This window comes from Malurus melanocephalus, unplaced genomic scaffold (assembly GCF_030028575.1).
Source record: "Malurus melanocephalus ecotype Western Australia unplaced genomic scaffold, MMel_1.1 scaffold_155, whole genome shotgun sequence".
NCBI lineage: Eukaryota > Metazoa > Chordata > Aves > Passeriformes > Maluridae > Malurus > Malurus melanocephalus.
Window position 1 is genome coordinate 45689 of NW_026623387.1, and position 27785 is coordinate 73473.

The 27785-nt window shown below is 36.1% G+C and overlaps 1 protein-coding gene across 4 annotated transcripts in view; it reads right to left on the bottom strand.

Moving 5' to 3' along the window:
* Positions 1–2229: 2229 nt before the first annotated feature.
* Positions 2230–27785, bottom strand: part of UBR3 (ubiquitin protein ligase E3 component n-recognin 3) — a 100790-nt gene continuing 75234 nt past the window's right edge. For all 4 annotated transcript variants that reach the window (XM_057371689.1, XM_057371688.1, XM_057371687.1 and 1 more), the window contains 9 exons: positions 26606–26711; positions 19720–19820; positions 13084–13208; positions 10446–10553; positions 9794–9904; positions 8776–8952; positions 6958–7167; positions 5313–5452; positions 2230–4709 (listed from right to left, as the gene is read on the bottom strand). In XM_057371689.1, coding sequence (XP_057227672.1) covers positions 4592–4709; positions 5313–5452; positions 6958–7167; positions 8776–8952; positions 9794–9904; positions 10446–10553; positions 13084–13208; positions 19720–19820; positions 26606–26711 — 1196 coding nt within the window. In that variant the 3' untranslated portion in view covers positions 2230–4591. The remainder of the gene's footprint in view (positions 4710–5312; positions 5453–6957; positions 7168–8775; positions 8953–9793; positions 9905–10445; positions 10554–13083; positions 13209–19719; positions 19821–26605; positions 26712–27785) is intronic.

Here is a 27785-nt window from a genome sequence, read left to right on the forward strand (position 1 = left end):
GAAGAGGTATTATTCTGTCCAGAGTCRTGTCTGACTATGGGAAATAATGCCATTTTAATTTGCTGTTGATTTTGATTACTGCCAACGTATCTGTGTGACAGGGACATTGGAGGTTGAAGGCAGCAAAGTTTGAAAACATGCAAAAAGCATGAAAATTAAACATGGAAGGGCAATATCTCACTTAAGTCCTGTGTGCACATACGTATTTCTTCGATGCTGGAAGATCCTGCTACCTGGATTTGCTCCAATACTGATTGATCTAACATTATAGAGCGCACTTATTTACTTATTGATCCAAAYAGGAGGTGTTCCCTGTCTTAAAGGAGATTACAACTTGAGACCAAACCAACAAGATAAAGCAGAGAGCTAGAGAACCTAAATCTAACAATACTTGCTGCGCCCCCCTGGCTATCTCTGCATTAAGTACTCTGAAAAAMCGCAATCTTATTGTTGTACAGTTGCAGAGGGCTCTCCAACTGGTTTAAGCTTCTTCTGTTGTGCAATACTACACAAAGAAAGCAGTTGCATTTACAACATGGAAACAACAAAGACATGAAAAGAAAGGAGAATTCCAGTTTTTGAAAGACACAGAAGGAACAKTTTTCACAGCAAACTGTAATAGAGGCTTCAATAGCCAGGTGCAAAGGATATTCCTTGACACCTGAAAAACAGACAGAGGCTCATTATCTACTTTAGGTATTTGCCAGTATTACAAGTAATCCCTGAGAACATGTTGTTCTGATTTGACAAGTGCTTCAGTATGCAGTTGCGTCCTACATTACAATGTGACCCATACACATTTGGTCACCAGATTTAAGGCAAAAGTGAAGGGACAGGAAATATTTTAACTATTGTTTTTTCAGTGTTGGGCATGAAGAATACTTGTTTTTTTTCCAGCTCTAATCTCTGAAGGTTATCTTGCTTTAATAAAAAAAAGAATCCAACCATGAGGAATAATCCCAGTGTAATTGTTTCCAATCAAAATTATTAAAAAATTTAGTACTAATGAGTCAAAGGTATCCTATAATGGGAAATGTATTAGACATTGCAGTAGAAGAGGCAGGGTAAGTCACAAGGCTGAACTCACAGCAGCTGGGACTCTTTTCAGTGTGGTTTTGCAGGGAACTACTGCCCATCTGAGAAGACACGCAAAAAGGGGCTTCAGACACTGTGCCTTACCAAAAGGAGACAATAATCCACCCAGCAATACAGATCTCACTGACTGCAGTGAGTAATCTCACTCAAACAAAAACAAACTCAACACAAATTGTCACACAGAGCCAGCCTCCTCTGATTATGTGCACTTCCTTATATCCTGTGGCTGATAATTACGAGCTGTGGACCTCCACACATTGGGTCAGGTCATTCCTGTGGGTTTCTCTGCAAACAGCATAATTTCATTTTTATCTATGCCTGACTATTAAGTCAGACAAGCTCCATTCATCACTGCCCCCACCTCAGAGAAAAGAAAGTGAAAAGCAAAACTGCAGAATCTGGGTTAGATGAAATTTAGATTGAAATCATATCAAGATCACCACAAAACTGAAGTCTCCTCTGGCAGCTATGCACAAAACATGAACCGATCTCATGAGATTCTGAACTAAAGAGCAACATTTGTTGGATACTGTAGGAAAAGATCCTGATTTTAAAGGAAAAATGTAATTTCCTTGTGAAATGCTATGAGCTGTACAAGTTTCCTATTGCAGGGGGGATGAAAGTATTCATTAAAAATTTCAGGCCACTACTGAAAAAGGAAAGATGCTGTTATACAAAGGTCAAGATCAAAAGAAGACTGTTCCACCGAATCCCTCAAAGGTCAAAAGAAAAGAAAAATTTAACACATAAATATTACATTCATCAAACTCAAGTAATAGCTATTCCAGAAACAGACTTGACAGAAAAGATCAAGCATTTTTCCCAGAAGTATTTTCTCAAYTCTGCATTTTAACTTTAGCAGTTTGCAGCAGCAATGCTGTTAATACCTGGAATAAACTTAAGCACTACTTTAAGTTAAGTGCTATAGTTATGCATAAAATAATCCAAATTACTATTACAAAATACATGACTGTAAGTAACAAATTAAAACACATACCAGGTTTATTCTCTATGCAAAGTACTTTGCATGCATAAGGTTTTAACATTTAAATAACTGCCTGGCTATTGCATGGAATTCAATAATATCATTTTGGATTACTGGGGCAGAGAGAAAAAATTTCATGAACACACAGATTGACAGTAGACTTTTATTAACATATCTTACAATGCCAATTACTGTATTTCTAGTTTTGTATTCTTCTGATGTGTTATAAAGATTGATTTAGAGTCTACAGTAATGTACTGTACTTAAATGATCATTCATACAGGATATCACACCAGAACACTTGAGTAATACACACACACACCACTCTAGTTTGGACCTGTTATTTTTCAAGGTTAGCTTAATAAAGTAGGATTTAAAAAGTTATGGGGGAAATAAAAATTCTTGTTTAGCAGCATGCAAGGATATTCAAGTACAATTTTTTAACCAAGTAATTTTTTGTTGTTTTTAAATCAACTGGCGACTAATTCACCAGTACTATAATACACACTATGAAATACCCAAATGTTAAAGTTAAGGCTAATAGTTTTACTTCACATCCATATGCACAATCAGAGAACATTCTGTTTTAAATAAAATACAGTAATCAAATTCTGGAGACATTATCTCTTGTATATATAGCATTGGAGCTTCAAACTACAGATCACTCAAATTCATGAGCCCTGTAACAATKTTATGCTGGCAATGTAAAGATTCTTTTTGCTCTTTAACCACACTTACAAAATGGCCTGATATTCTTAATGAGCAATGCAAAAATATCACAGGCAGAACTTATAATACAGTATCAAAAAAGTAATATTTTGGAAAAGACACAGCCATTTAGTCAGTGAAACAGAGTAATTCTAATCTTACAGGAAGTACTGTAACACCTTTGAAATATATATATATTTATATGTATAAAAACCAGTATACTTTATTGTAGGGTTTTTCGAATTGCAGGTATCCAGAAAAACTCGTATTTACTTACTTTTCCTTCAGTCTGTTCTTGATTGCTATACAGTCATTTTATTTCCCCTATACACTTTTCACTAGATAATGATTTCCACTGGGGAATTGGTTTCTTTGTATATGTAGTTTTATCATAAGATATTTTTATTTTACACATATAAATTTTATTTTACACTCAAGCTATGAAAATCAAAACTACCAGGAACTGCTTGGTAGAACTGTAGGAAATAGCCAACAAATGTCCAACGCTTGTGAAAAACAATAGTAGCAATATATTACATACCAATATTTTGACTACAATCTTTCCTATATACTTACACTATGGGTTTTAGCCCAGTTATGCCTGTTCTCATGAATTTTTTAGTCCTCTAAGCATAAACTGTTTTGGCATTCATCCAGTGCAGCTGCACATGCATTAGTAGTTCATCTAGGCTACCTCTGTTGAATTTTCTTTTTTTTGTTTTTCCTTTTTAGGAAACCAAGGAGAAAGAAGAGTGATTACTTTAAACAAATACAATATTGAGGAACCTCTTGAAATGATAGTAAAGATACAAAATTATGTTTTGTTTTTAGAATAGCCTGCACACTCCCAATTCAATCATTCTGAAACATACATCTGGTTTGGAATGATGGCAGGCTTAGGGTTGTTATGCTTGTAACTGGGATCTGCTATGTTGGGCACCATACAAATTCTCTATATACAACAATTTCTGCATGTTATCACTACCAATTTATTCAATTGATATGAAAAAAAGAAAAGCTCCTTCCTGGGAAAAAAATGAAGACAGAATGTGTGTCCTGGATTACATGAAGAGCGGTAAGATACCCTAATTTACAGATATTTCACTAATTTCTGCAGAAAAAAAAAGTTCCTGAGAATGCGTAAGTTTTCAGTAATGCCTGAAATATTTCAATAGACCTTTTATACGTGAAATACTCTTTAAAATTCAACTTTCAGACCAATTATTAACCATGCAGTCTCACAATTGTTTTACAGACCTGTCTAATTACAAATGCCTACCAAGTAAACCTCAAGCCAACACAAAAAAGGCAATGAAATTTTATCCAATGTACTGAGCAGGTGTAGTTGACATATACACTGTTTCAGCAAAAACTGCTAAAAACTCAACTCCATGCAAAGAAAAATAAAAACCAGACGGCTATCCCTGGAGCCTCTTAACAACTCCAAGTAAAATTTGTGCTTCTTAACAATAATGGGCTTAAAAAAAAAAMCACAAGAAAAATAGACTACAGAGTGCATTCAGATTGCTCACACCATTTTGAGGATTTAATTTCAATTATTGTATCATTCTTTAGTAGCAACAACAGCTCATTTTGCACAGATTTCACATGTTGACAAAGTTCCATTTCCCTTTTATGCCCGTACCCGATTTCACCTCGAGCCAAGGAGTTACACTCCCATTCAATTAAAGCTATTGTCAGTCAGGATGCATTCATTCATGATAACAGCAGTTATATGGTGTGAGGATGATGATGGTGATGATGATGGTGATTGCTGATGATGGTGATGATKATGGTGATGATTTACAAGCCATTATAATGTGGCCCCCATCTTTTATTGATATGATCAAAAGTATGGGACACCCATTGTTGTTCAAGCACTTTGTATCTTTCCTTGCATATGTATAGGGGTTTACCACGCCTGTGGAGGAAAAAAAAAAAGAACAGGAAGAAAATAAATGGTTAATATGCGAAATAAATGAAAGATGCTTCACTATATAATCAACACATGATACTCRCACAACTTTTTTTGCAGGGTATACATGCATTTTTATTCATGAGGGGTTTTCAGTTTTGCTTTTGGTAGGGTAATGTTGGACTTCCCTTCCTCACACTGCATAGCAGAATCCAGAAACACTCACTTGTTTTCTCAGTCATGTGTAGCTTGGAAGTTACACTCCTTCCCTACACTGGAATACAACTGCATTGTTTGATTAAAGACCAAACAACAACACTGGGAGATAAGTGCTCCCAATGCAACACTCAGCATTGACTGTCACTGGGAATGGKAACATAGGAATCTGTCTGTTGGGTGCTGGGTGTTGCTCAATGATCACCCTTRAGCCAAAAAAACCCTCAAAAACCCAAGAGAATAAAAGTCAGTTCAAGTTGCAATAMATTGGGATTTTCCCATTTTCCACACAAGGAAGGTGGAAATCTACTATTATCTGTTACAGCATGTTATAGACAAAGTTAATCTACACAGAGGCACCAACAATGAAACACACTTGTAATGAGAATTTACCTAAGATCTCTGTCTTCTTCACCATGTGCATCGAGATAAACAGAACCCCAAAGGCAGAAACGATGGCCTCGTATGATGATAATTACAGATGCATTAATCAAAAGGAATATTCCTGTTCCAGCTCCACAGTTTTGAGAATGCTGTAATGTTACAGGTGTAGGAAGTCAAGAGTGCAAAGATTCTGTTAGTGTCTGTCAACTTTGTAACAGAAGAAATTTTTAAAATAGTACATGTTTTGCTTCACATAACATGCACACATTATTTACTAAGAAGCAGTTTGCTAAAGGATAGCCCGCCCCAAAATTCTCCATCGGAACCAGAATTCAGTGTCTTGTGCTGCCAGAACACCTGTATATAAAAACAGGTTTTTTTCCCTACTCAATATGTTATCATGTAAAAACTGAATTAGAAAAAATAAGCAAAAATATTCTGTACAATATTTTGAATTTTTTGTTGTATAGCAAACTTCATAGGATTACCAAATATTTTCCCGAGATGGCAAGAACAGGAAAAAGTATTCAGAAAAACTTAATATTACCTCTTTTACAATAGTCTGTATTGTTAAATATTTGCTTTCTCTATCCATACTCACAGATCTAGTCTATGGCTCTACAAATCTAGTAAAAAAATCTTCTATTAATTCTTGCTTTGTTCAATAWGCCATTCATTTCTATGAATAGCTTGATCTAAGTTCATCAATTCATTTTAGCAATTAAAAAATGCACTCTTCCTATATGATTTGATTACAATTAAAAGCTATAATCCTATYGACTACCACAAAAATTATAGATATTTAATTCCTTTTATAACATTCTGTTCTTAGGAAGCATGACACTTTAAATGTAACTAAATTCTACTGTAAATTTTGCCCACTCCTTCTTCCACCATATTAGCATGAGAGAGAAAGGCAAGTTCAAACAATTTCAAAACAGTCCATAATCTCTGAAATTTTAYGCCCTATTTGTAAATATCTCTCTAACAAATTCCTCTCACAGTTATGTGAAGTCCATATGGTTGCAGTCTTCCCCTAACTGTTCAATGGAAGTAAAGAGAACAGCTATCAAAGCAAACCTTTATCATAGTCTGAAAAACCATACTGTCTGTTGTCAGGCTCCTGAAAGATCTTATATATATGCTGACTAGAAAACTTTGCTGCTGAAAAAGTTAAAAGACCCTAAAACAGCACTTATGTAGTTATAGTGTCTAGATCGCCAATACATGGTCAGGAATCAGCAAATACTCAACCACAAATTCTATGTGCTCGGAAAGCAAGGACACAAAACAGAGGAAAACTAGAACAATATATCAACAACCTGAATGTGAACAAATTTCAACTGGCTATGAATCAAAACCATGTGTCAATGTTACACAGTGGCTTTGTAAGACCTTTACAAAAAGGTGAATAGGTTGCTGTGCAAGTAAATTGCCCTCCAGAATCCAGTCTAGGTCATCCCTCAGAAATAAACACTAAACTTTATCACTGGAAGTTAGAGTAGATGGTCCTTCAGGGTCCCTTCCAACCCAAACCATTCTATGATTATATAAACATATTTTGAAAAGAAAACCATCAAAACTAAGCAATGGAGCTAACAACTATTAATGAATGTGAGAATCAATTAAAGAATTTGAATTAACACTCTCTTACCAGTACACATTCACAGTAACTCTGTTGTTTACAGCACAGTCCTTTCAAGCATACAAAAGTACCACAAACTAAGCAAACAGCAGGATCTTTAGGAACCTTGGTACACACAGAACAAGTTTTTCTGTGATAATACTGAAAAATGGTATTATAATTCTCAGGCAACTGAAGGAGGCGTGGCAAGTCCCATTTAGGTTCCTGGATAAGCAAAGCCTGCAAATAAGGGAAGAATATATTATCAGTTCTGTGCATTCATTTAAGCATTTGTATTTTCTAAAAAAAGAGAATACCAAATAAAAGAAACATTCAGTTTAAGAATCTAATTTMTTTTGCATTTCACAAACTTAGGTCCAACATTTCCTTCACCTGCTCCTGGCTGATCACCCCCAASTGCAATCACATTTCATCCTTTTTAACAGGTACAAAATGGGCGCTAACCTTTTCCCAAGAAAGTTTTCTAAATGTGACATATTTTAAGTGCAAAAGCCTTCATAGCTAAAACAAGAGGATTAGGAGTCATCTACAAGAATGAATCTCATTCCCTACACTAAGGTAGTTTGGCAATACCCATGTGCTGCTCCCAAACCCTGGCACTGACTATGAAAGCTGTCTCCTAGCTAAAATTTAGACTCAAACTTTCAAAAACAGAACTGAATTTAGGCTCTGTAAATGGTATTTGAAGACATCTGTATGTTTTCCAAAACTGTGTTGGACACAAGCCATTAAGAAGTTACTAGAACTCACAACTTCTGATAAGACAGGTACTACCTGTCTTGAATACTGCTTTGAAAAGCCTAACTCTTCTCATTTGCTCTTAAAAATACTGTCCAGTTTTATTTGGGGGATTTTTTGGTTGCTTGGTTTTTTACAGGGGATTTTTTTAAACAGTAATGTATTTTCCATTAATGTATTTTTTTATGTGTTTATAATGGAAGGGCATAGTGGTCAGATGGGATCTTTTCTGCAAGGTCCAAAATATTTTTTTAACAGTGCATGACCTTGAAACCTGAATTGCAAAAAAGAAAAAAAAAGAAAAAAAAAAAATAAATAAATACTGCATTTGTCCCTGGTTACTTTCCAATAATGGGAAGAATGCTATCAGTTTCATTGTAATCTATAATTTCAATCAGATTGGCAGCAACTGTATCTTGACATTAATCTGAGTATTCAAATTTTCACAGGAATGGATCGTGTTGCAGAGTGAGAAATGTATCTGGCTTTCCCCACACCACAGATTAAGGAGAGGGGAACTTGAATTGTTGAGATACAACTCTGTCATAGAAACAATGTACTCATGTTGTAACATTTCCATTTCACAACTGATTACTTCAGTTACACTAACTCAAGTCTTGGTATTATTTCTCTAACCTTAAGAGAAAATATATTATCTTTTATCAGTAGCTATTGAACAGCTTTTATCCTTTTCATCTTCTTCAGTATTGCAACTGAAGATGCTCAAAAATAYCAGTAATGTAAAACAGGCAAGAAGTTGTTATGATATGTATTTTCTTAAAGTTTCTATTGCATGCCCTTTCTTTATTGGGTACAGGTGAAGAAGATATGGGCACATTTAGTATCATGTAAGGATAGTGTTTCTATATGCTGTTTCCTGCAATCATAAAAACCAGACAGGTCTTAATCCTGTTTTTAGCCAATTCAACCTACATCCACTAACTAATATTTCTCATTACAATTTCTCTCTCACTTACAGGTTATATTCTCAGGTCCTTATCCAAAACCSTATATGTGCATAATGAATCAAGCAATAAATAGCTGCTTCCATATCATGATTATTTTCGAAAAAATATTTTTGCTACATACCTTTACTTGATCTGGATGTCTATCCGCAAATGAAGCCAGTTCTGAGCACCACTGTGATATCATGTCAAATGCTGGCACTGGCCAATCAAGACAAGAGGCACTGGTGAACTGATGAGCTGACTGAAAAGATGGTAATAGACCCAGGCAGCTTGCAAGAACGGTGAATTCTTCATCTTCCTTTTTAGGCATGAAATCAGAGAGATTTAGTTTAATACYTAGACTTTTAAATAGTTTATTAAAAATATATCTATTTCAATAAAAAAGTATTCCAGTACTATGATCCAAACAGTTATGCTTAGAGACACAAAAAGGTTTAATTTTTCCAGATCACTTCAAACTGGACTCTTGAAACAAAAAAAAAAATTGTCAGATAAACTAAACCAAAACAAACAACCACAACAACAGCCAAAGTCAGAAAAAAGAAAGAAAAGCTAAACAAACAAATGAAAAACCTCAACCCAAACCAAACCCCACAAACAAAATAAAACCCCTCCACAAAAAAGCAGCAAACCAAACAAGAAAGGCCTGAACTCCACTGTTAGTTTAGCACCCTAAACTAGCTAGTAACTGTTTTACATAGGACATGATGTTGAGGCAAGAAAAAGAGGGAGCTGACCTGCAGTAAACTCTACTGACATTAGTCAYGGAACTTAAACATAATTGTCTGCTGATGCAACATCTCTGAGAATGAAGTCTGAATATTAAGAGACCTTAAGAAAATCAGTACTGGATTCCATTCAGTGGATGGTGGAATTACACCATCTCTGCAAATGCTGGAGAAGTTTTAGAAGTATGTTGGTATTTTCCGAGACAAGGACCTATGACCTAATTAGATAAGCATCAATTTGCTGAAGTTTAAGAATACAATTTTTTTTAAAACTGCAGTGCTATAAAATGTGATGTAAAAAAACCCCTTCGGATAGAAAATACATACCATGAAAAAGACACCTTAAAAGCCTAATTTTTCTTCTCTAGCTTTTATATGGAAACATTTAAGTGTGCCCCTCTCATTCTGTACCTGACAACTAGGTAAATCCCCTCCAAAAAGATGGTGTTGAAGAAGGCTTGTGATCCTGAGGAAAGGCAGGCAGAACTGCTGCAGATAGCACTCTACAGAATCTGGATTTACCTGGAGGGGAAGAAGCAATTACTAAATTCTGTTCCAGGTAAGTTACCTCCAAGGTATAAAACTCCAATATGAACCAATGAACCAATATGAACCAAATATTTTTTAAGCATATTATGTAAACAACTGCACGAAACATACAATGGTCATGCATGTTCACTAATGGTGAACAAAGGTCAGCAGTTCACTAATAATCTGAAAGACCTCTGTAAGTTTTCTTTCCCCCTTGACAAATTGGTTTTCTACTTAAATATTCACTTTTCCAAGTTTCTAAAAGGTGTTTCTTACATTTTATTACAACCCATACATATGACTAAAACCCGCAATTATAAAGAGTATTTGTCAATAACTTTCTCACTATGACCACATCGACATTATTAAAACAAAGGTTTGAACAGGGAAACTGTCCCAAAGGGATATGCTTTGATCTAGAAAATAGAGCTGTACTGCAAGTCTTTAACAAGATSAGAGAAAAAATATTATAACAAGGAAAAAAAACTTCAAGGGGACGTGATGGATAAATTCTCCAGAAATTTGCCAATACCACTGCTAATTCTTCAGTTTCTCCTTCTTCATATATCTTCCCCTTAGACAGTTCACTAATCACGTGACCCAGCAATACTTCCCAAGATTTTTCTCCACTGGATGTATTCTGCAAATGAGAAGAAAAGAAATCCAAAAAGCCCTGGTCATGAAAAGGAGTAAATGTTTCTGTTAATACCAATGGCATGAAGTGTATTTCCTTTTAATCAAATTTTGACCTACAAAGATAAAAATTAAATTTAAAAAAAAACCTAAAACCATACATATTTTATAGAAAGCTCAAGCATGCATTCAGGTCAAAAGTGAAATGTGAATGCTACTTGAATTACATATTCTCTGAGTGGTATATGAAAACACTTCTATAATGTTTGCATTTCACATGTCTGTGAGTAAATAAATGCTTACTTTAAAGCTAGAAAGAATCACTTCACGGATAAATCTTGTTTTGACAGAATTTGAATTCTAATACAAGGGTTTTTTTAAAAGTAATTTTCTAAAACATACCAATCAGAATGAATGACAAAACACTTGCTATGTATTTTAAGTTAAAATCAATCTATCAGAAAATACAAAGTTGTGTTTGGAATGAACAATGTCTATTACAGATGGAAAAATATTTAGTGTAAGGTATAAATAGCCACTTAGCTTTGTGCCACAGCAATTACATTTAATGGTAACAATTACAAAAAGCCTCAAGRGATAGAAGAAAATATTTGAGAATACTGCTTTCTAAGTCAGAATAAATTTTACCCAGGAAGAAGATGACTGGGTATGAATTTTAGTTCTGTTAGTATATTGTCAATACAACAGACAAGGGAATGGAAGGGAAGGAATTTGGTTCCTCTTTAAAGGAACCAAATACTTCAGGACATAATGATGTATATAATTAATCAGCTGGTTTCTTTAGTGCATTCTGACATCAACTTTCATTCTCCCATTTTAGATGGAGTCTTCACCTCTTAGTATTGAGACAGCACACTTGCTGTTTATGCTCATAGTCAAACAACCAGAAGGCAGCACACACTCTAAATAGCAGTAATGGCAAACCTTCTTTCTATGTTATTYCTCAAGTTTACTCCACAGGCATTTACAGTGTGTTTTTTATGACACTGTTACATACCTTGCCAAGATAATGACAGTGAATTTGGGTTTCAACAGTACAATATCCACCTCTCAGCCCTGCTGAGAAATTAAACTCTTCATATTGTTTGATCATTTGACATAAATATAGAGCGAAGTCTTCAGCCCATATCTAATGTCTGGAATACCAAACTGAAATAGATTCATTTGGCATTRTCCACAGACAAAAGTTAATTAAGGTACAATCTGTGTAGTCAGCCCAGGRTTAGAATGTCAGTCCTACCAGCAGGGAAGAAAAAGCCAACCTGAACCATACGTTTTTAACCATTGGGGCTTAAAGAAACTTTAAAGAAAGAACTTGGGTTTCTAAATTAAAAACCAGCTTCCCTCATGACCCATGCATGAGGACTGTGCATAGGCTCAAGAAGAGAAAGGCAGCCAAAGGGCTCGGAGAGGGGAACAGGGAGTGTGCAGTTACCACTGGCTTGTCCTCAGGGCTTTAAATTGCAAAATTATGTATTACTTGAGAATCACTTAAGTAAACAATGAAAAAAACCCAGCATCAGCAACAACCTCAAGCAAATGTCTTTGTATTTCTAAGAAAATGATAATGTATTGAAAGAAGGGGTGGAGAGGGAGCTAACAAAATGAAGTACTGTCCAGTGATCTCAATGCAAAAAAAATTCTCATAGCCAGCAGACAATTTGTCCTTGAGACCTTGGAATTTTGACAGACCAGTATGACAAATTTAAGTTATATGTGAAAAGGCAGGTTATGCTTCTCAGTGTGCATTTCATTTTACATCAAAGGCCCAGCTGTTGTATAAAGGGGTAATATTCCACCCATTTCTTCTACTTGTCCCAAYACTTCTATTCTTTCCTTTGGTCTGACATTGTCACTCTTGTGAYCTTCTGGGAAAATCAATCTGTGGAATTAACTGAAGAGTTAAATAAATGCTGTTGCTAGTGCAGGGACTTTGTCTTCGGTAGCAACTGGCATTCAATCAGCTGAACTGAAACAGAAAGATGCATCACCATTTTACTTGTAAATAATACCAAAGGCAAGGAAACAATAGTGACAAATTTCCTTCTCTGTCTCTTCATCACGTGACCACTCTGGACTACACAGTGAGAGAAATTTATATAGCTAGCCACAAATAGCTCAAGCAAGTTGGAAATGTCAAGAGGGTTTTTTCTCCAACAAGGTTGCTTGCTTTTCCTGTAAAGAAATGCATCAGATCAATGCCCATGGTTTACCTAGGAAGGCTTCAATTTCACAGGAAGGAAAGCTGCATTTACTGATTACAGTCACTGCAACAAGGCAGAGACTGAAACTATACAGACTCAAATCTGAAACTCAGTTTTGGAACTAGATATTAATTATGAAACTTCGAAGTATCATCATATACCAAAACCTGCAGAAATTGGACACACAGTAACAATATACCGGATTTCTGTGAAACAGAAAAAAATTATTACATGCAAAGCAGAAGTATCTGTTACATTCCTACCAGAAATACATAAACAAAATTTCATAAATGTCTTAATAGACTAACCAACCTTTTTGAGAGCTCCTGACTCTTTCCATGCCATCCTATCTTCAGCACTGCATTTAACAGAAAGAGCTGCCAAGGCTTGAGTATACAATAAAGTGAACAGCACTTTTATAATGCAGGTAAAGTGTTCTGTAAAACAAGAAGAGTAATTTTGAAACACCTGATATTGTTAGCAAATATAATGATTACAGGGTCTCTGTGGAAATGGTGATTCTGAAATAAAAAGCAAGTGCTATACAAAACATACAAAACAACTTATATTTACTGGCTTTCACAAATCATTTTGGCAGCCACAGTGAACAGAACAAGTACAGGACAAGTACTTTTCCACTGCCCCTTATGCTCATCTTAATCCTTAAGCAGTGACTTCATCCTAGAGACCTGGTGATAACATGAAATGATATTTTGTACAAAGGTTACATCAAGTTAAGCTACTAATTACTGCAGATGTAAGCAAATGCATATCCTACCATCTCTTCTGGCTCYCATCAGGGTGACATTCATACAAATATTGGAAGAATTAAATTCCCCAAAAAGTCACCACAAGACCATCTAGCACACTTCACTTTCTAACCCTTCTCTTCCAGATGTGGATCCAGCCATAGAAGACTTGCTACAAAACACTCTTGGGTGAGTACCTATTTACTCGACCTCATGTGCATACAGAAGGAAGACAAAAGGCAAACTGGCATTTACTGTATTTTCAAAGAATCTTCACATTATTTTGCAATATTTATTTTTTCCTACAGCTAGGCTGCAGGAGAAAGGTTTTGAAATATTTTGGGGAAAATTAGCAACAGAACAAAATAAGACTTCCTAAAATGGAAACAGAAAAAAAGTGATCATCCTCTGAAATGAAGATATTGACGCAGTCCTTTTTAATCTTTTTACTTTATGTTCTATTTCCAATCCCAAGTTATCTAGTTTGTTATTAAATCTAGGCACATCAAAGAAGTTTCTATCATCAAGTACACCACTCCTTAAGCACAAACATAGCTGTAATATATATCTAAAAAAATGTAGACAAAAAAGAGGCATTTAAGAAGTCCTCTCAGTTTTTGAAGTCAAGCAAAACAATTTTATTTACATAAGCACCTCACAAAATCTGGGTTAAATTCACTCTTTCTTCCCAAAGGATTTAAACAAACTTTATATGTGAAAACGAAGAGGGAAGGAAAMTGGAACACCTTGCTTCTCCTTTCCTGTATCTAAACCCACTACTGCATTCCAAAACACACATAGCTAAGACTTGAGTACATAATTAAATTCGCGAAATAACATTTTTTTTTGTTTATGTAAAGTGTCTACAAATGAATGCAGACATGGATGCTGAAACATTTTAATGTCACTGAGTATAAGCTTATGTGAGTATACTATAAGCACAATTTAAGAATCTAAAAGATCATTTATTATTACATAATTAAAAATAGACTTTTCTGTATTGTCTTCCTATGGAGCTTGAGTTAAACATGACAAAAGGTCTTATACTTCATGCCCCCATTCTAGTGCAGGCAACATTATAATGATACTGCCAGCTCACGCTTCCCCCGGAGGAGAATTCACCAGATCCTACTAGATCTCCAGGCTGTTTATCTCTGCTGAAACCTCCATTTTCTTAGCAATCCTACTCCTGAGGAGTAACAACAGGTAAGCTTTCAGGAAATTTTCTGGGACTAAAATCTACAAGAATAAACCACACACACTCAGAGAACTGTAAAAACTGCCTCTTTGGCTTGAGTTACAGTCTCTAATCATAGCTAGAACTGAACTCAATACTGAGTTCTAAGCCCTCAATTGAAGATACAAGCAATACAAATCAATTTTACACTGTGAAAGCATGAACGAAACCCACTGCATGTGGAGCAGCAAAACCAGACTGCGGGTCAACAGGCCCCAACCTGTCACAGCCTGCTCCATCTCATAGTTCTGCTCAGGCAATTGCAGTGCTCAACACTGGGTCTCCTTGTGACATTTTAAAAAACGCTGCTTTTTACTAAATTAATTACTCCTTGTCCCTATTCCCCCCCTTAATACTAATTGTATTTAGGAACAGATACTAATTGTATCTGGGAACTGACACCAGAAATATGTCTAGCCCACATTATGCTTTTATGACTAAATGTTCCTGTATTTACTTACATGTATGTGACTCATAAATGACTATGAATTACATTTCTGGAGAATCCAGAACTGGACAAAAACACTCCAATATCTGGGTCAACCTTAAGAAGTTCTGAACTCTGCACAAGCTTAATCTTTTTTTTTCCCCCTTAGGAAAATATCTCAGGAGCAGCTCAGAGGGAGCATTTGTATAATGAACACCAAGGCTTTTTTATAGTCACAGAAATATCCCATGGGAGACATACTAAAACATCAGTCACTGCATCAATTATCATTTCATTACCATGTTATCTCTTAAAATGCCAAATATTTGACAGCTGTAGGTACCTGTAATAGTAGAGCTGTTACATCCTTGTCTACTGCAAAGAGCAACTTGATGTGATTTCTGTGATTTCCCGCAGTGTGGGCATGGGGGGCTGTGCACTGCTTTCCTGCTGCCCGCCGGTGCAGGCYGTGGTTTTGCTGTATCATCTTTTATGTTTAGTAATTCTAAAGGTTGCAAGTACGTCTGTATKTGAAGTAAACTACTGAGCAAAGCTCTGCACTAAAATGCATTCAGGACTCCTGTCCCTAATCTGATAGTCTGACAGTCTGAGATACTATTACTATGTCTACGCCATAACCAAAATCAAAACAGGTTAATCCTGCATGTTGGTACTTATTCTTGAATAATATTGAGAAATGCTCTTATATTCCTATTTTTAAAACTTTCTGGAATCAAATAATTTCTAAGTATCTCATCCCATTATATGCATCAACCAACAYCCTTAAAAATCATGTTTAAATAGGAAACACTTCTGCTACTCTAATTTTAACATTAGTGCAAGAAATGTGCAGATAAATGAGCACATAAGCATCAAGATGCATCTTTTAATTTCAATATCAAACTAGATGATATACCCTGACATGCAGTCATTTCAGAAGGAATCCACAAAGAGTATCAGATGCAAAATTAAGGACATAGGACATTTTTACTAAATTYAGAAGATCTTTGTATAAAGAACCTTTGAAAAATACTTTTCTTGATCTAAAGCTTGAACCCTTCTATGAAAAAACAACTTAGAACAAAGGGAGACAGCACTGAACTTCACACAATCCGTGAAAGGTATATTAAAGTTCCAGAAACATATAAATATTTTAGCTTCCACAAGTTGATTACATCCATACTATATTWAGTCAAGATCCTTATCCAATCTTTAAAGAGAAGTTTTAGTGTTCACCTGAAAGCTGCTTGCTGCACTTTTGTTGCATATCACTGAAACTTTATAGAAAAAGAATCTGTCAGAACACCCAGATCAGAAAACTTTTCCCAGAGTCCATAGAGAATGGTCTATACTCCCAAAATGAGCTTTCCAGTTGGAACACCCCCACCCTTCTTAAATGCCAGATCTCTCCCAGCAGCCCTGCAGATTGCCAGAGCAATGCTGGGCTGTGAAACAAGAGCGGGTGGCAAGCGCTGCTTGGCCCTCCTGGCACGTGTGRCACCAAGCACCAGCACCAGGCCACTGCTGGCCCACTGCGCACCAATTCCATGCACCTACTCGCCTCAGGCTCACTCTTGTTCACCCAGACACTGGGTTTTAAATGCTCTGTATCAGTATGATATATTTTTACATTCAATACAATGCAGAAACTGAAATTACTAGAAGCTACACTGTATCTCTAGAAATCTCTACAGAGGGGTCCCGAGTCAGGTCCTGGGAAAATAAAACTTTTGACAATTGATGGTAACAAAGAAGAATGTTCAATTTCAATTAAATTACTTTTTCAACATCCACAAACTTGCAGAAAGGACTGGTGGGGATTACTGAATTCGATTTACAAAGGTTAAGTTTTGGTAACCACCAAACCACTCTCTCCATTTCTGTACATACACCATCATTTGCTACTTCTGTAAGAAAGGAGCTGGAAGCAAAATCTTTGTTTTGTATGGAGTCCCAATTCACAACACCATGAACACTCCATCCTCTGCACAACAACTTCCACAGAACTATATCAGAAACTCCTAGGTGGATTATTATGTATTTAACCCTGCACAATTTCAAACTGCTGAACATCTGAATTTCTAAAAGCTCTGCCCATGTGTGAAACTCAAAAGAAAAAAGTTTAAACACAGTGTTTATTTTGCTTGCTACACTACACAGAGGTACACAGTATCAGCCTAACTCCCTTCTCTGTAGATTGGTTAATGCTTGTAAATGCTCTGACCTCCACCACGAAGTTTTTTCTCTATCAGTCTTCTTTYTTTCTGATAGGTTCAGATCAATTTTCTCCTCTGAATGAAGAGGCTGAACAGTAATGACATTTTTATTGCTTTAATCAATGTCAGATTGAAAAAGATACCAACACCCATCCAACAGTTAATAGGGTGCCTAATGCAATTCCCAGTCTGAATTTAAAATTAAACAGTTAATAGAGAAGTTAATACAATCCCCATTTGAAGGGCAAGAGAAGAGGATTTGAGTTCCTTCTTACAGAACACTCTGTGTTTTTAAAAAAACATGGTATAAACAAAAAGGATTTTAAGTACAAACTTGCAACAAGATGGCATATTTTATGAAGGACACAATGCAACTTAAGCCTAAAGTTAAAGGAATATACTGGAAATATCTGTCAACACACAGGCATCAACCTCCCGTGKGTACAGCAGTGTACAGCCAAGCCCACAGCTCCTGCACCCCATGACAACGCCACAGCAGCACAGACACTTCAGGAAGCAGTAAGGTGAAACATAGATTTTGTCCACCTTTATCACTGACCTTGTACTTCCCATGAGACATTTCACAAGCCATTTTACCTTAGTTATACCTCGACCCTCTACAAAGAATTAATAATATTGAATTCGACTCTGTGAATGCACACCCACTGTAAAAGTTCTAAACAAATTTGTTACGACTTACTTTTGTGAACACCTTTCTACACCTCCAAACAAAGAACTATGAAAGACTTTCTTTTCATTCTGCCTAACCTTTTTGATGAAACAAAAATTAGGAAGATAAATGGCAATTTCTTCCCAATKTAATGCTTCACAGATTTGAAGTGGTTATATTTATTTTCTTTCTGCCACTTGCTATTTCCCTGTCATATGCAACATACAGTAAACCTAAGAGCAAAGACAAAACACGCTGATGCTATGTGGCATTTCACAGAGTTTTCCACAGAATGCCTTACTACTAAATGAATGTTGTCTTTTCTAGGATAAAATACACTTTCTCAAATGGTGTTATTCAATGCTTGGATATTGACTACAAAGACACTACTGTTTTATACTTTGGCTTCAACACTTACTTCCCTGAATTTCAGATGTTAGTCTCATTAAACTTTTATTTACTGATTTTTATACTAGTTTGTTTGAGTCCTTCCAATGGAGTTAGTCAAAATGTATTAAAAAAATAAAGTACACTTTTGACAATAGTCTTCCTATTCAAAATTATTTTATTCTTTTAATATTTTCAATTCTAATAATCTTTTGGATATACTTAATCCATAAGCATGTACTTAACAATTGGATTGATGATCTTAAAGGTCTTTTCCTTGCTAAATGATTCTACRATTTTATGTATATTGAATTGAAAAACCTACATAACKAATACACATAGAGTCACTTCAGCTGAATTTGAACATTCAGTAGTGAGRACTGAACACCGCTTAAGAGGAAACAGTTTCTACTAAGATGTATGTATCAAAAGCAGAACAGTTCCTGAATTTACCTATTCAAAAACTACCAAAACTCTAGTAGATATCAAAACTTCCACACATATCCCTTGGGACATATTCTGTTCACTGCCAGTGAGGTAATAAAGTCATACTTGCTTTGTTTGTCCTTGCTTTATTTATTTTCAAAATTTGTTTTCAAGCACTGTTATAAATAATCAAGCTGGAGACCAGAGGGTCTGAATACCTATTCTGGAGCATACACTATCTATTACCAAAACGAACCAAGTTCAGCTGYTCCTTTTCCACAGAAATATAGGTTCTGTGCAAATAAGACAGTTTTGATCTTAGTAATGAAAGATATAGTTTTTAATATCTATTTAATATTTATTCATAATTGTACTATACRCTGTCTCTACTGAAGTTGCTTCATTATAACAATTATTATCTTCATATATGAACTCTTACATTAGACTGCAGCAATTTAAACTCTGAAATTAAATTACTATTTTTCAAATCTTACACCCTTAGGCCTCAGTTCAACTTGAAGTATTGAGCTGTCCCTCTAAGCAAAAGATGAAGGTCAAACAAAGGACACTTTTCTTTCAGTAGAAATACTTAATAGTTTCTGCTCAGCTCATGAATCTTTACTGAATAGCTGACTGATAAGGTAAAAAGACAGGGAACACAGATAAACCTGTCAACCCAGAACAAAAATTTCTGTTCAATGCCACCTTTTGTAGATAAGGCAGAAACATTATTTTAGAATACACAGCAGATCAGCTATGATTTACCATCTTGGGAATCATCAYGAAAGCAGCCTCATCTACATAATCATTTAAATACACATATTTTTGTAACATACCTCTGTGCAATGGTTGAGGCATGGTTAAAATCTGGATAAGCAAAAGGGATGAGACATCTCTGTAAAGCACAGGAACTTCTGGCAGCTCTTCACTTACCAGCCTGGAAATAAAACCAAAAGAAAATCACTTCTGATACTATAAACCCATTTTCATATTTTATTTTAAATAGTATTACATTTAATATCAAGCTTACAGAAGCTTAATATCTGACAATTTGCTAACTGATGTCAATTTTAAAACTGATCTCAACTTAAAAATGTCATGTTATGTAATAACTCACGAGGAAATTACCATTTGGGTACGGATTCTTGAAGTGTTTTAAAACTTTTCAATACTGCCTGAACTCATTTTGTCTATGTAGATAGTCAAGGAATATTCAGACAACTGAATTGGTTTCCAAAGCATGGCATTTCACCAGTACATRTATATCCATGCTGTAACAACGAATCCTCAAATTACATTTAATGTTACAGGGAGTGCTCCTATTGGAAACAGAGACCTTAGAAAAGGTATTGCTTTTCTTCATGTAAAGAAATGAAGGCCCAAGCAGCCATAACAGGTGGGATTATGCAGTCTTACACACAGTGTTTATTAACTCCCCAAGATGTCTAGAAGGACAAATGAACAAGCACTGCAAACTATTCAACAATCCAGATTTAGTGATGTAACATCATCTTGTAGTCCAATACTTAAAAGAAGTAAATGCTTGCAAATAGGAGATAGTATTTTTCTAGCTTTGTGYAGCAATAGTCAACAAAATCCCAACCAACAGTATTCTTCACGTTCAACAGCGGAGTCAAATGGCAAAAAAACCAAATGGTGAAAAATCATTCTCCCCTCTTTTACCTGCTATGGAGCGTGATGGAGATCTCAAGCAGGAGCAGCTTGAGGTAAGACATGATATGCACCCTGCACTGTCACCCTTCCCCTTCTGCAACACATGCAGAAGCAAAGTGCTCTTTGGGTTCTCACTCCTCTTGCCAAGCAGTGGTGGTGCTGCTTATCTGTACTGCAGGAGCCACACTGTGAACTCCTGGTCTCACTGACCCGGGATCTCCCATGCAAAACAGAGTCCTCTACAAACGGAACCAGCGGTGCAAGGAACAAACTGAGCTCTTGCAGACCATGTACTGGGAAAGGCTGCCCACATGTGGTGGGATGTGGATGCATGCATGCCATTTTTAGGGTCCTTTAACAAGTTTGGGGATACAACCAGTTTATCATCACTGAGGCCCAGAAATGTGATCCTGCTTTTGGAAGGAGACTACACAGTTACTGATTTCCTGAAAACTCAGACATCCCTCTACAGAAGGCATTGTCAGGACTCATCTGTGATTTGAATTTTAACACACAGAAGCAGTCATACAAGAGGAGGATTAAAAGAACACTTATGGTCACATGGCTGACCAGTCATGTAAAATGAAGTGATAGAAAACATGGTCTAACTGGTCCCTTTGAATTAATGAACCCAGACAGCTACAGAATAAACACTATCTATAACCCTTTTGCTATAATCAATCAGTTAATAAAATTGTTTCAAAGCACTGTAATATACATAAATATACATATTTACATATGTGAGCCTCCTAAACAAAAAAAAAATATTGTAAAAATCAGTGTCTTTAATTCTAAAGAAAACAAAGGGCAAAAATTTGAAACACGCTACCAAGGTTCATTTTCAAAATTATATAGGCCATGAAGATACTCATCTCACTATGCCTCTCCAATTCTACTTTTACCTACAGCTAGGTCTCCTTCATGATCTATGACACTGAATTTTAAATAACCCTCATTGTGTACTGAGTTTAAAACCATTCCTTAAGTTACTTCTCATCTTTAATTCTTATTTATAAACTTGGGAAAAAATGAATTTGGACTAACATTAAAAAAACCTTACTCCCTCTGGTCACATTTAGCTGAACACCTCTTTCCAACAGAGGGATCAATATTGTCTAATAGTCATATAATGATTAGGTCAAATACCAGTTCTGTCAAAATCAGTAAATATACACACAGAATACCATGACTGACTGGCAACATCACACATAAATGAGCACATCTGCACATGCAGGTCCAACTGAATTATTTTTCTAATTTATTCAGCTTGTGAGAATTGAGAAGCAAAGCTACATTAACTGTCAGGGGTTTAGATAAGCTGCTTTTGCTTACATCAAGTGCTGCAGCACATGAAGCACTTAAAAACTGCTCTGTCATTTGTTAAGAGCCTCAGCAACTTCTTCATTATGACACTGAAACTGAATTTACAAAATGTGTTTAGAAATGTGTTTTATGGAAATTGTCCATTCTGTTAATCCCCAATGCATATGTGAAAGCTTGATAAATCTGACTACAAAAACTTGTGCCGCAGAAGCAGTTAATAAAAAGAAAGCAAGTACAACTGGAAATGGGACCAAAGTAATATACAATTATTCAAATGTACAATAGCTGTATGCTGTATCCATTTTAAAAAGAGAGGTAGAGGTGAAAATAAACTACACAGTGCAATATGAACACCTACTAAAATGGAAAATGTAAAGCTCAGCTTTCTCTATGGAACTGACCTCTCCTCCAGCCMACAGAAACTGGCCTGCACCTTTCTCTCTGCCAACACCAGGGCTGCCTATCACCTGACAGCTGAGAAACTTKGCCTCTGTATTCTGCATCCTCCTCCTGAGAAATGTTATGCAGGAATCACTTTTTTGGGAATGGATATAGAGAAATGGGAATATCTGTTGTATACTTTGCTTATCGCAGCGCCTTTTATTTATACTCCCCATTCCCTCTTCTCTTAACCAGACACAAGTTTTTGGTTGATGCTAACTCCAACTACTTATAAAGRCAAAAATTCAGTAAGTGAAAGTTTTGAGCCTCACACCTCTTTGAACTGTCAGACACAGAAAATTTGAGACATTTGGGTACACCTAAATAAGACTTCATTGACTAGAGCAAGCTCATATTTTCTTCAGAATATGCAGMATTAAAAGGAAAGCCCACAAATCCCAGCTGGCAGAAAGATCAAACTAATGCACAGCTTCTAATGTTCACTGCAAGAAAGCAGAATGCTACTATTTATTCTGGCCACACCTTATGATATAATCACAATTTCTTATTTGCTCTTCATTGTGTCACAGCAGATTTTACACCATGTCAGCTCCTCATTATGCATTCACTGACAGTACTAACACTGGGCATCTCCTGTTCTCTTTCACCACTGTGCCCCCAGCAGTCCCTTGTCACTGGTTCCCAAACTCATTCAATTTAACCTTTTCAAAATATGGATTCATTGTTTGACTTTGTTCATGCAGCCTGCCCAAGCTACATCAGCACAGCTGAAGAAGATGGTGAGCTACAGTGAGGGCAAGGAGGAAACAGCCAAGAGCAAATACTCCCAAAGCTGGCACTACTGTCAAAACCTATGTACTGGAACATATGTACTGTCCTGAGAGACAGCTGTTTCAGRCAGGATTTTGTTTGTCTGGAATAGCTCACATAAGTCGTGTTGCAGCACGTGTGTTTATAGACTACCCTTTGCATAAACCTTAACTAAACCCCACCACCCCACCATCCTACTCTCTCTGTCTCAAAGTATCTTCAGAAGAACTGTGGGTTTTTTCCCTATTTCACAACAGTTTCTGTGATGGAGATGTGACTTAAGAGGTTCCTACACACAGCTGCTCAATCCTGTCCCTGAGTTGCAGTTTGCTGCCCCATTATGACACGATAAGCATCTGAAGCTATCTAGCTTAGAATGAAACATCAGCAAAACACTGCAGTAAAAATAACCCAGCATTTCATTTTATCATGCAGYTTCTCCCTCCAAGAGCTTATTAGATCCTTAATGTTTGACCAATTAATTCTTTGCTGACATATTGTCTGTCAAAWCAGTCACAAAAATTTCAGCCTTCGTAGAGATTCAAATTTAAAAGAATGTATATCCTTTCATTTCAGGGTTGTTGTTCCTCAAACTGTGGCTATTTGAACTARTACATTAAATTCACATCTGGGTTTAGCAATTATTGCCTCCAGCTGCTTCTTGCCCCCTGCCAGAAGCTATTATTCCCCTTTTGCACTGCTATAATTGTTTATTTGATCACCATCGAAACCAGATSTGTCCCTAGAAGAACAATTTGCTTAAATACAGCCTGTGGGACCAAGCGTACATTGAATTTTGCAACATAAAACTGCACAGGAGAAACAATCCACTAAACTATTAACAATAGGGTATCTTCTTGCTCAAGATTTCATTATTTCTACTTTTACCTTGCTGTGGCTGCGTGAGTTTCTTCCTATMTTTCCCTTCAGTTGCCATTTTCAGCTACAAGGAGATCTAAACACCATTGTAGAAGACACTGGACAAAACCAGTGGTTTTGAGAAGTTCAGTGAAGCAATTCTGTGAGACTCTTTACAAGTCCCTCCCAGACATATGAAATCTAAGGCGTGATTTATGAAGAAACTGAGTTGTGGAAATCTAAGATAAAAATTCTGGGTTCTACATTTGGGTAGTTTTACTTGTAAACATTTATGTGTATTTAAATAAAATAATTAAATGAGGGTGAGAAGATAATGTAATGGYACTTGCATGGCACAGATTTTTGCATGTGTGGGGGTTTTTTTTCTCTCTGTTTTGAAAATTGTCCTTTCAAACAAATGAAGGTTAAACTAGTTTCTCTGGGAAACTGTTTTCAACTGAAATAATAATTTAAAGCAAAAGTTACATAGAAAAAGATGGCATGTTGGTTTGAAGTTATTTTGCTGCTATGACTTCTTTGAAGTTAAATTGTTTGGAATCACAGTAATACGGTCAGACAGTATACATCTTTTCCTCTCTGACTTTTTTTTTCCTAGAAGCCTTTGCCTGAAGTCTCATGTGCAGGTCAGGCTGATGATTTAGATGACTTGGTTAACTTTGAAGTGGCAGAATGCCATTCACATCTAAAATCTGTAGTGATTATTTCTCCACCATCCTCTTAAGCTTCTTCAGTTTTCAGCAGTACATCACCTTCTAATTGCTCTGAGCACTCTTTCCTATACCTGAAAAAATTTGCTATTCTGTACTACTCAAAAGGCCGTGTGACTCTAGGTAAAGTGTGCAATCAGATCAYACCAATCCTATGAATGCCATCTTCAAGCGAAACTACCACTTCAAATTTCTGCAATATGATTACAGATACTCATTTTATGCTCTAATTTATACATTAAAACATGCCCTCAAATTGCCACCTTTGTAGCATTCAGGTGCCTGCAGGCCAAGGTAGGAAGAACATTCCAAGGAATGGGAAAAAATATTCCAGCTTGACAGCATCTGTGCATCTCAACAGTAAATTACTTCATGGCAAAAGGAATGCTATCTCAGTTGTAGCTTCCTACAAACCATTTAGGACTTTGTGCCAAACCAATACCATCAAGTCTACCAAGACRTATTGAAAACCAGTGCAAAAAACAGGAGAACTGCTCAAATGCATTGCCAGCATTCAACACCTCCTGCAAGGCAAGCTGTTACAGTCTACAGTACCAATTATTTCTAACTGATCCAGAATACTGCCTAATGAAATCTAACTTGCTGCACTTCAGCCTTGACATGACCAATGTATGGTGAATTCCATCAGGTCTGTAAGCCCCCTCTTGTTAACAGCTGCTTGCAAAGCCAGCAAGCTCCTCAWATGCCAAAAGCACAGTCGGTGCCTCAGCCATTCTGGCCACATGATCTTAATTTTGCCTCATACAACTCAGCCAACCATACACCAGATTTATTAACATTGTCCACTGCTCGATCTAGGTCAGATCTCAATCAGAATCACATGAAAACCCCCAAAGCAGTTTGAATGCGTGCTGGAYATAATAGGTTTTCAAATTATAAAATGCTTGATGCTTTGTTCTGCTAATGGTTTATCAACTGATCTGTTAATATTGTTTAATTACTCTAATAATCTAATGCTCATTGCAAAAAGAAGCCAGAGTCTGAGAAGACAATAAAATCTTAAACTAGAAACGAGAACAATTGGTTTAATACTTTTCCCCAGTTTGCAATTAGGACTGTGGCATCGYTACTGTAGATCACTGTTTGAAATTGCATGACACTTTCTACCTCAGGCTCCTAGAAACACTRGCAAACACACAGCTGGATAGGCACTAAAAGGACAGTCTTTGGACGTAATTGCAAGCTACAAAGTGTAGAACTTAGTATAAGGAAGATGCTTAAGATACTAAGAGGAAAAATATSGACTCTTACAAGTTTTACTCTTACAAGGAAAAATCATAATCTGCTTTTAGGCAAAAAGCCTTTCTTATCATCAAGGTAGAATCTGAAAAGTCATKGGTCTTAAGTCAAGTAAGGAGATRGGCCCTTGCACAATAAAGTACATGGTTCAATTTATTATATTGTTAATCCTTACGAAGCTGTGTAGGGAAGGTTAATGTTTCAAAAYCAAACTCAGGAAAGTAACTTGCTTAAAATAATAAGCTTGATGAAAATTTTTGGCTTAAAATATAATTACTTCTCACATTAGACCTATTTACAGTTATTGATCATTACTCAACTTTCAATAAACTATTTATCAACCTATTTCAATGTAAATTTTGTTGAGCATCCATTTCAAGAACAGGAGTGCCTTATTCACTTATCCAGTACTATTCAGTTTGCATGTGCTTAAGCCTGCGAGAGGTGTATTTAAATTTTAGCTCAAAACTGGTATTTGAYAAGTTTTTATGCAAAAGAAATGGAAACATTTATTTTTACTAATTCAACATCTAAACATCTGTATGTATAAGTCCATCAGCATACCTCACAGAGAATTTAAATTAAGACAGAAAGGTACCCAAAGTCCCTCTGTAAGGATATCTCTTTCACCAGGTAAAACTGATATTGGGTAAATTAAAATACTTGCTCTGAATTTTTATCCTGCAACGGCTGGGTTAGTTTTCTCCAGGGATTGTATGCAGAGTCTATACTGTAGAGGCGCATGTGCATGGCCAACACGTGAAACAGCTGATCTGAAAGGTGAAGAAGACAGATTGCTGAGTATCATAGACAGTGATAAGAACTATTTCACATTAAATTGCCATCATGTATTTTACAAGATTCTGAAAAGTCTGTCATGTCATTCCAAATAACCTGGTACCCTAAAAAGCGTGTTTTTATTAAGTATTTCTGTATTTTCCTAAAAAGGATTTGAAGAGAAGATTTCAATAAAAGGCAGGTAACACATGCATATATACAGAAGAATGTTCCTCTCTGAAACAGAGAAAGGCTGTTTAGAAAGCTTTAGCTTTGACCAGGTGTCTGTTGTTTTGGTGCTCCATGTATTTAATTACAGACCTTTTAAAAAATCCTGTTTCATATGCTGTTATGGTGCTAAGGTTCCATGCTCACCTCACTTGCCTCTCCAGTTTATACCAGAAGCGGTAATTTCCTAAACACCTCTTCCTAACAGACTGATACACTTTTGGCTTTTATTACGCTCTCTCACAGTTAAGCTCAACATATTCGAAATTTAACCTAAAATTGCTACAAGTTCTGGCCTGTGGCCAGATCACTTCAGCTCCACATCTATAAAAGGTTTTTATTCCTTCTGCCTTCATATGGTTATTTTGTAGGTAACCTTTGGACAAAAAAAAMCCGAAGCCCACAAACTTCTGACTATATGTCAGTGACACTAACGTAGCAACAAGTCTTTATGTCAGAGATTTGTCCATACAACCTGCAGGTAAAGTTAGTTTTGTTATTTAAAAACCTTCTGTACTTCCACTCYACTAAAAATACCATTTACAAAACCCCCTGCAGAATATTTCAAACAGAGGATGACATTACTCATGGAGATTTACTGAAGCATTTTATATTAAAATTCAGAGTTTTCATTTATCTACGAATCATGTGATCAACACAAATCAACACAACATCTAACCCTTCCTCTCATTAAACAGCCCAAGAAGGCAAGCACCATTTAGGTTGACAGCATTTTTAGGGTTGTACATGCARTAAAAAACACAGAATGGTTTGAGTTGGAAGGGACCTTTAAAGGTCATCCAGGTCCAAGCACCCTGCAATGTGCAKGGTATCTTCAAATA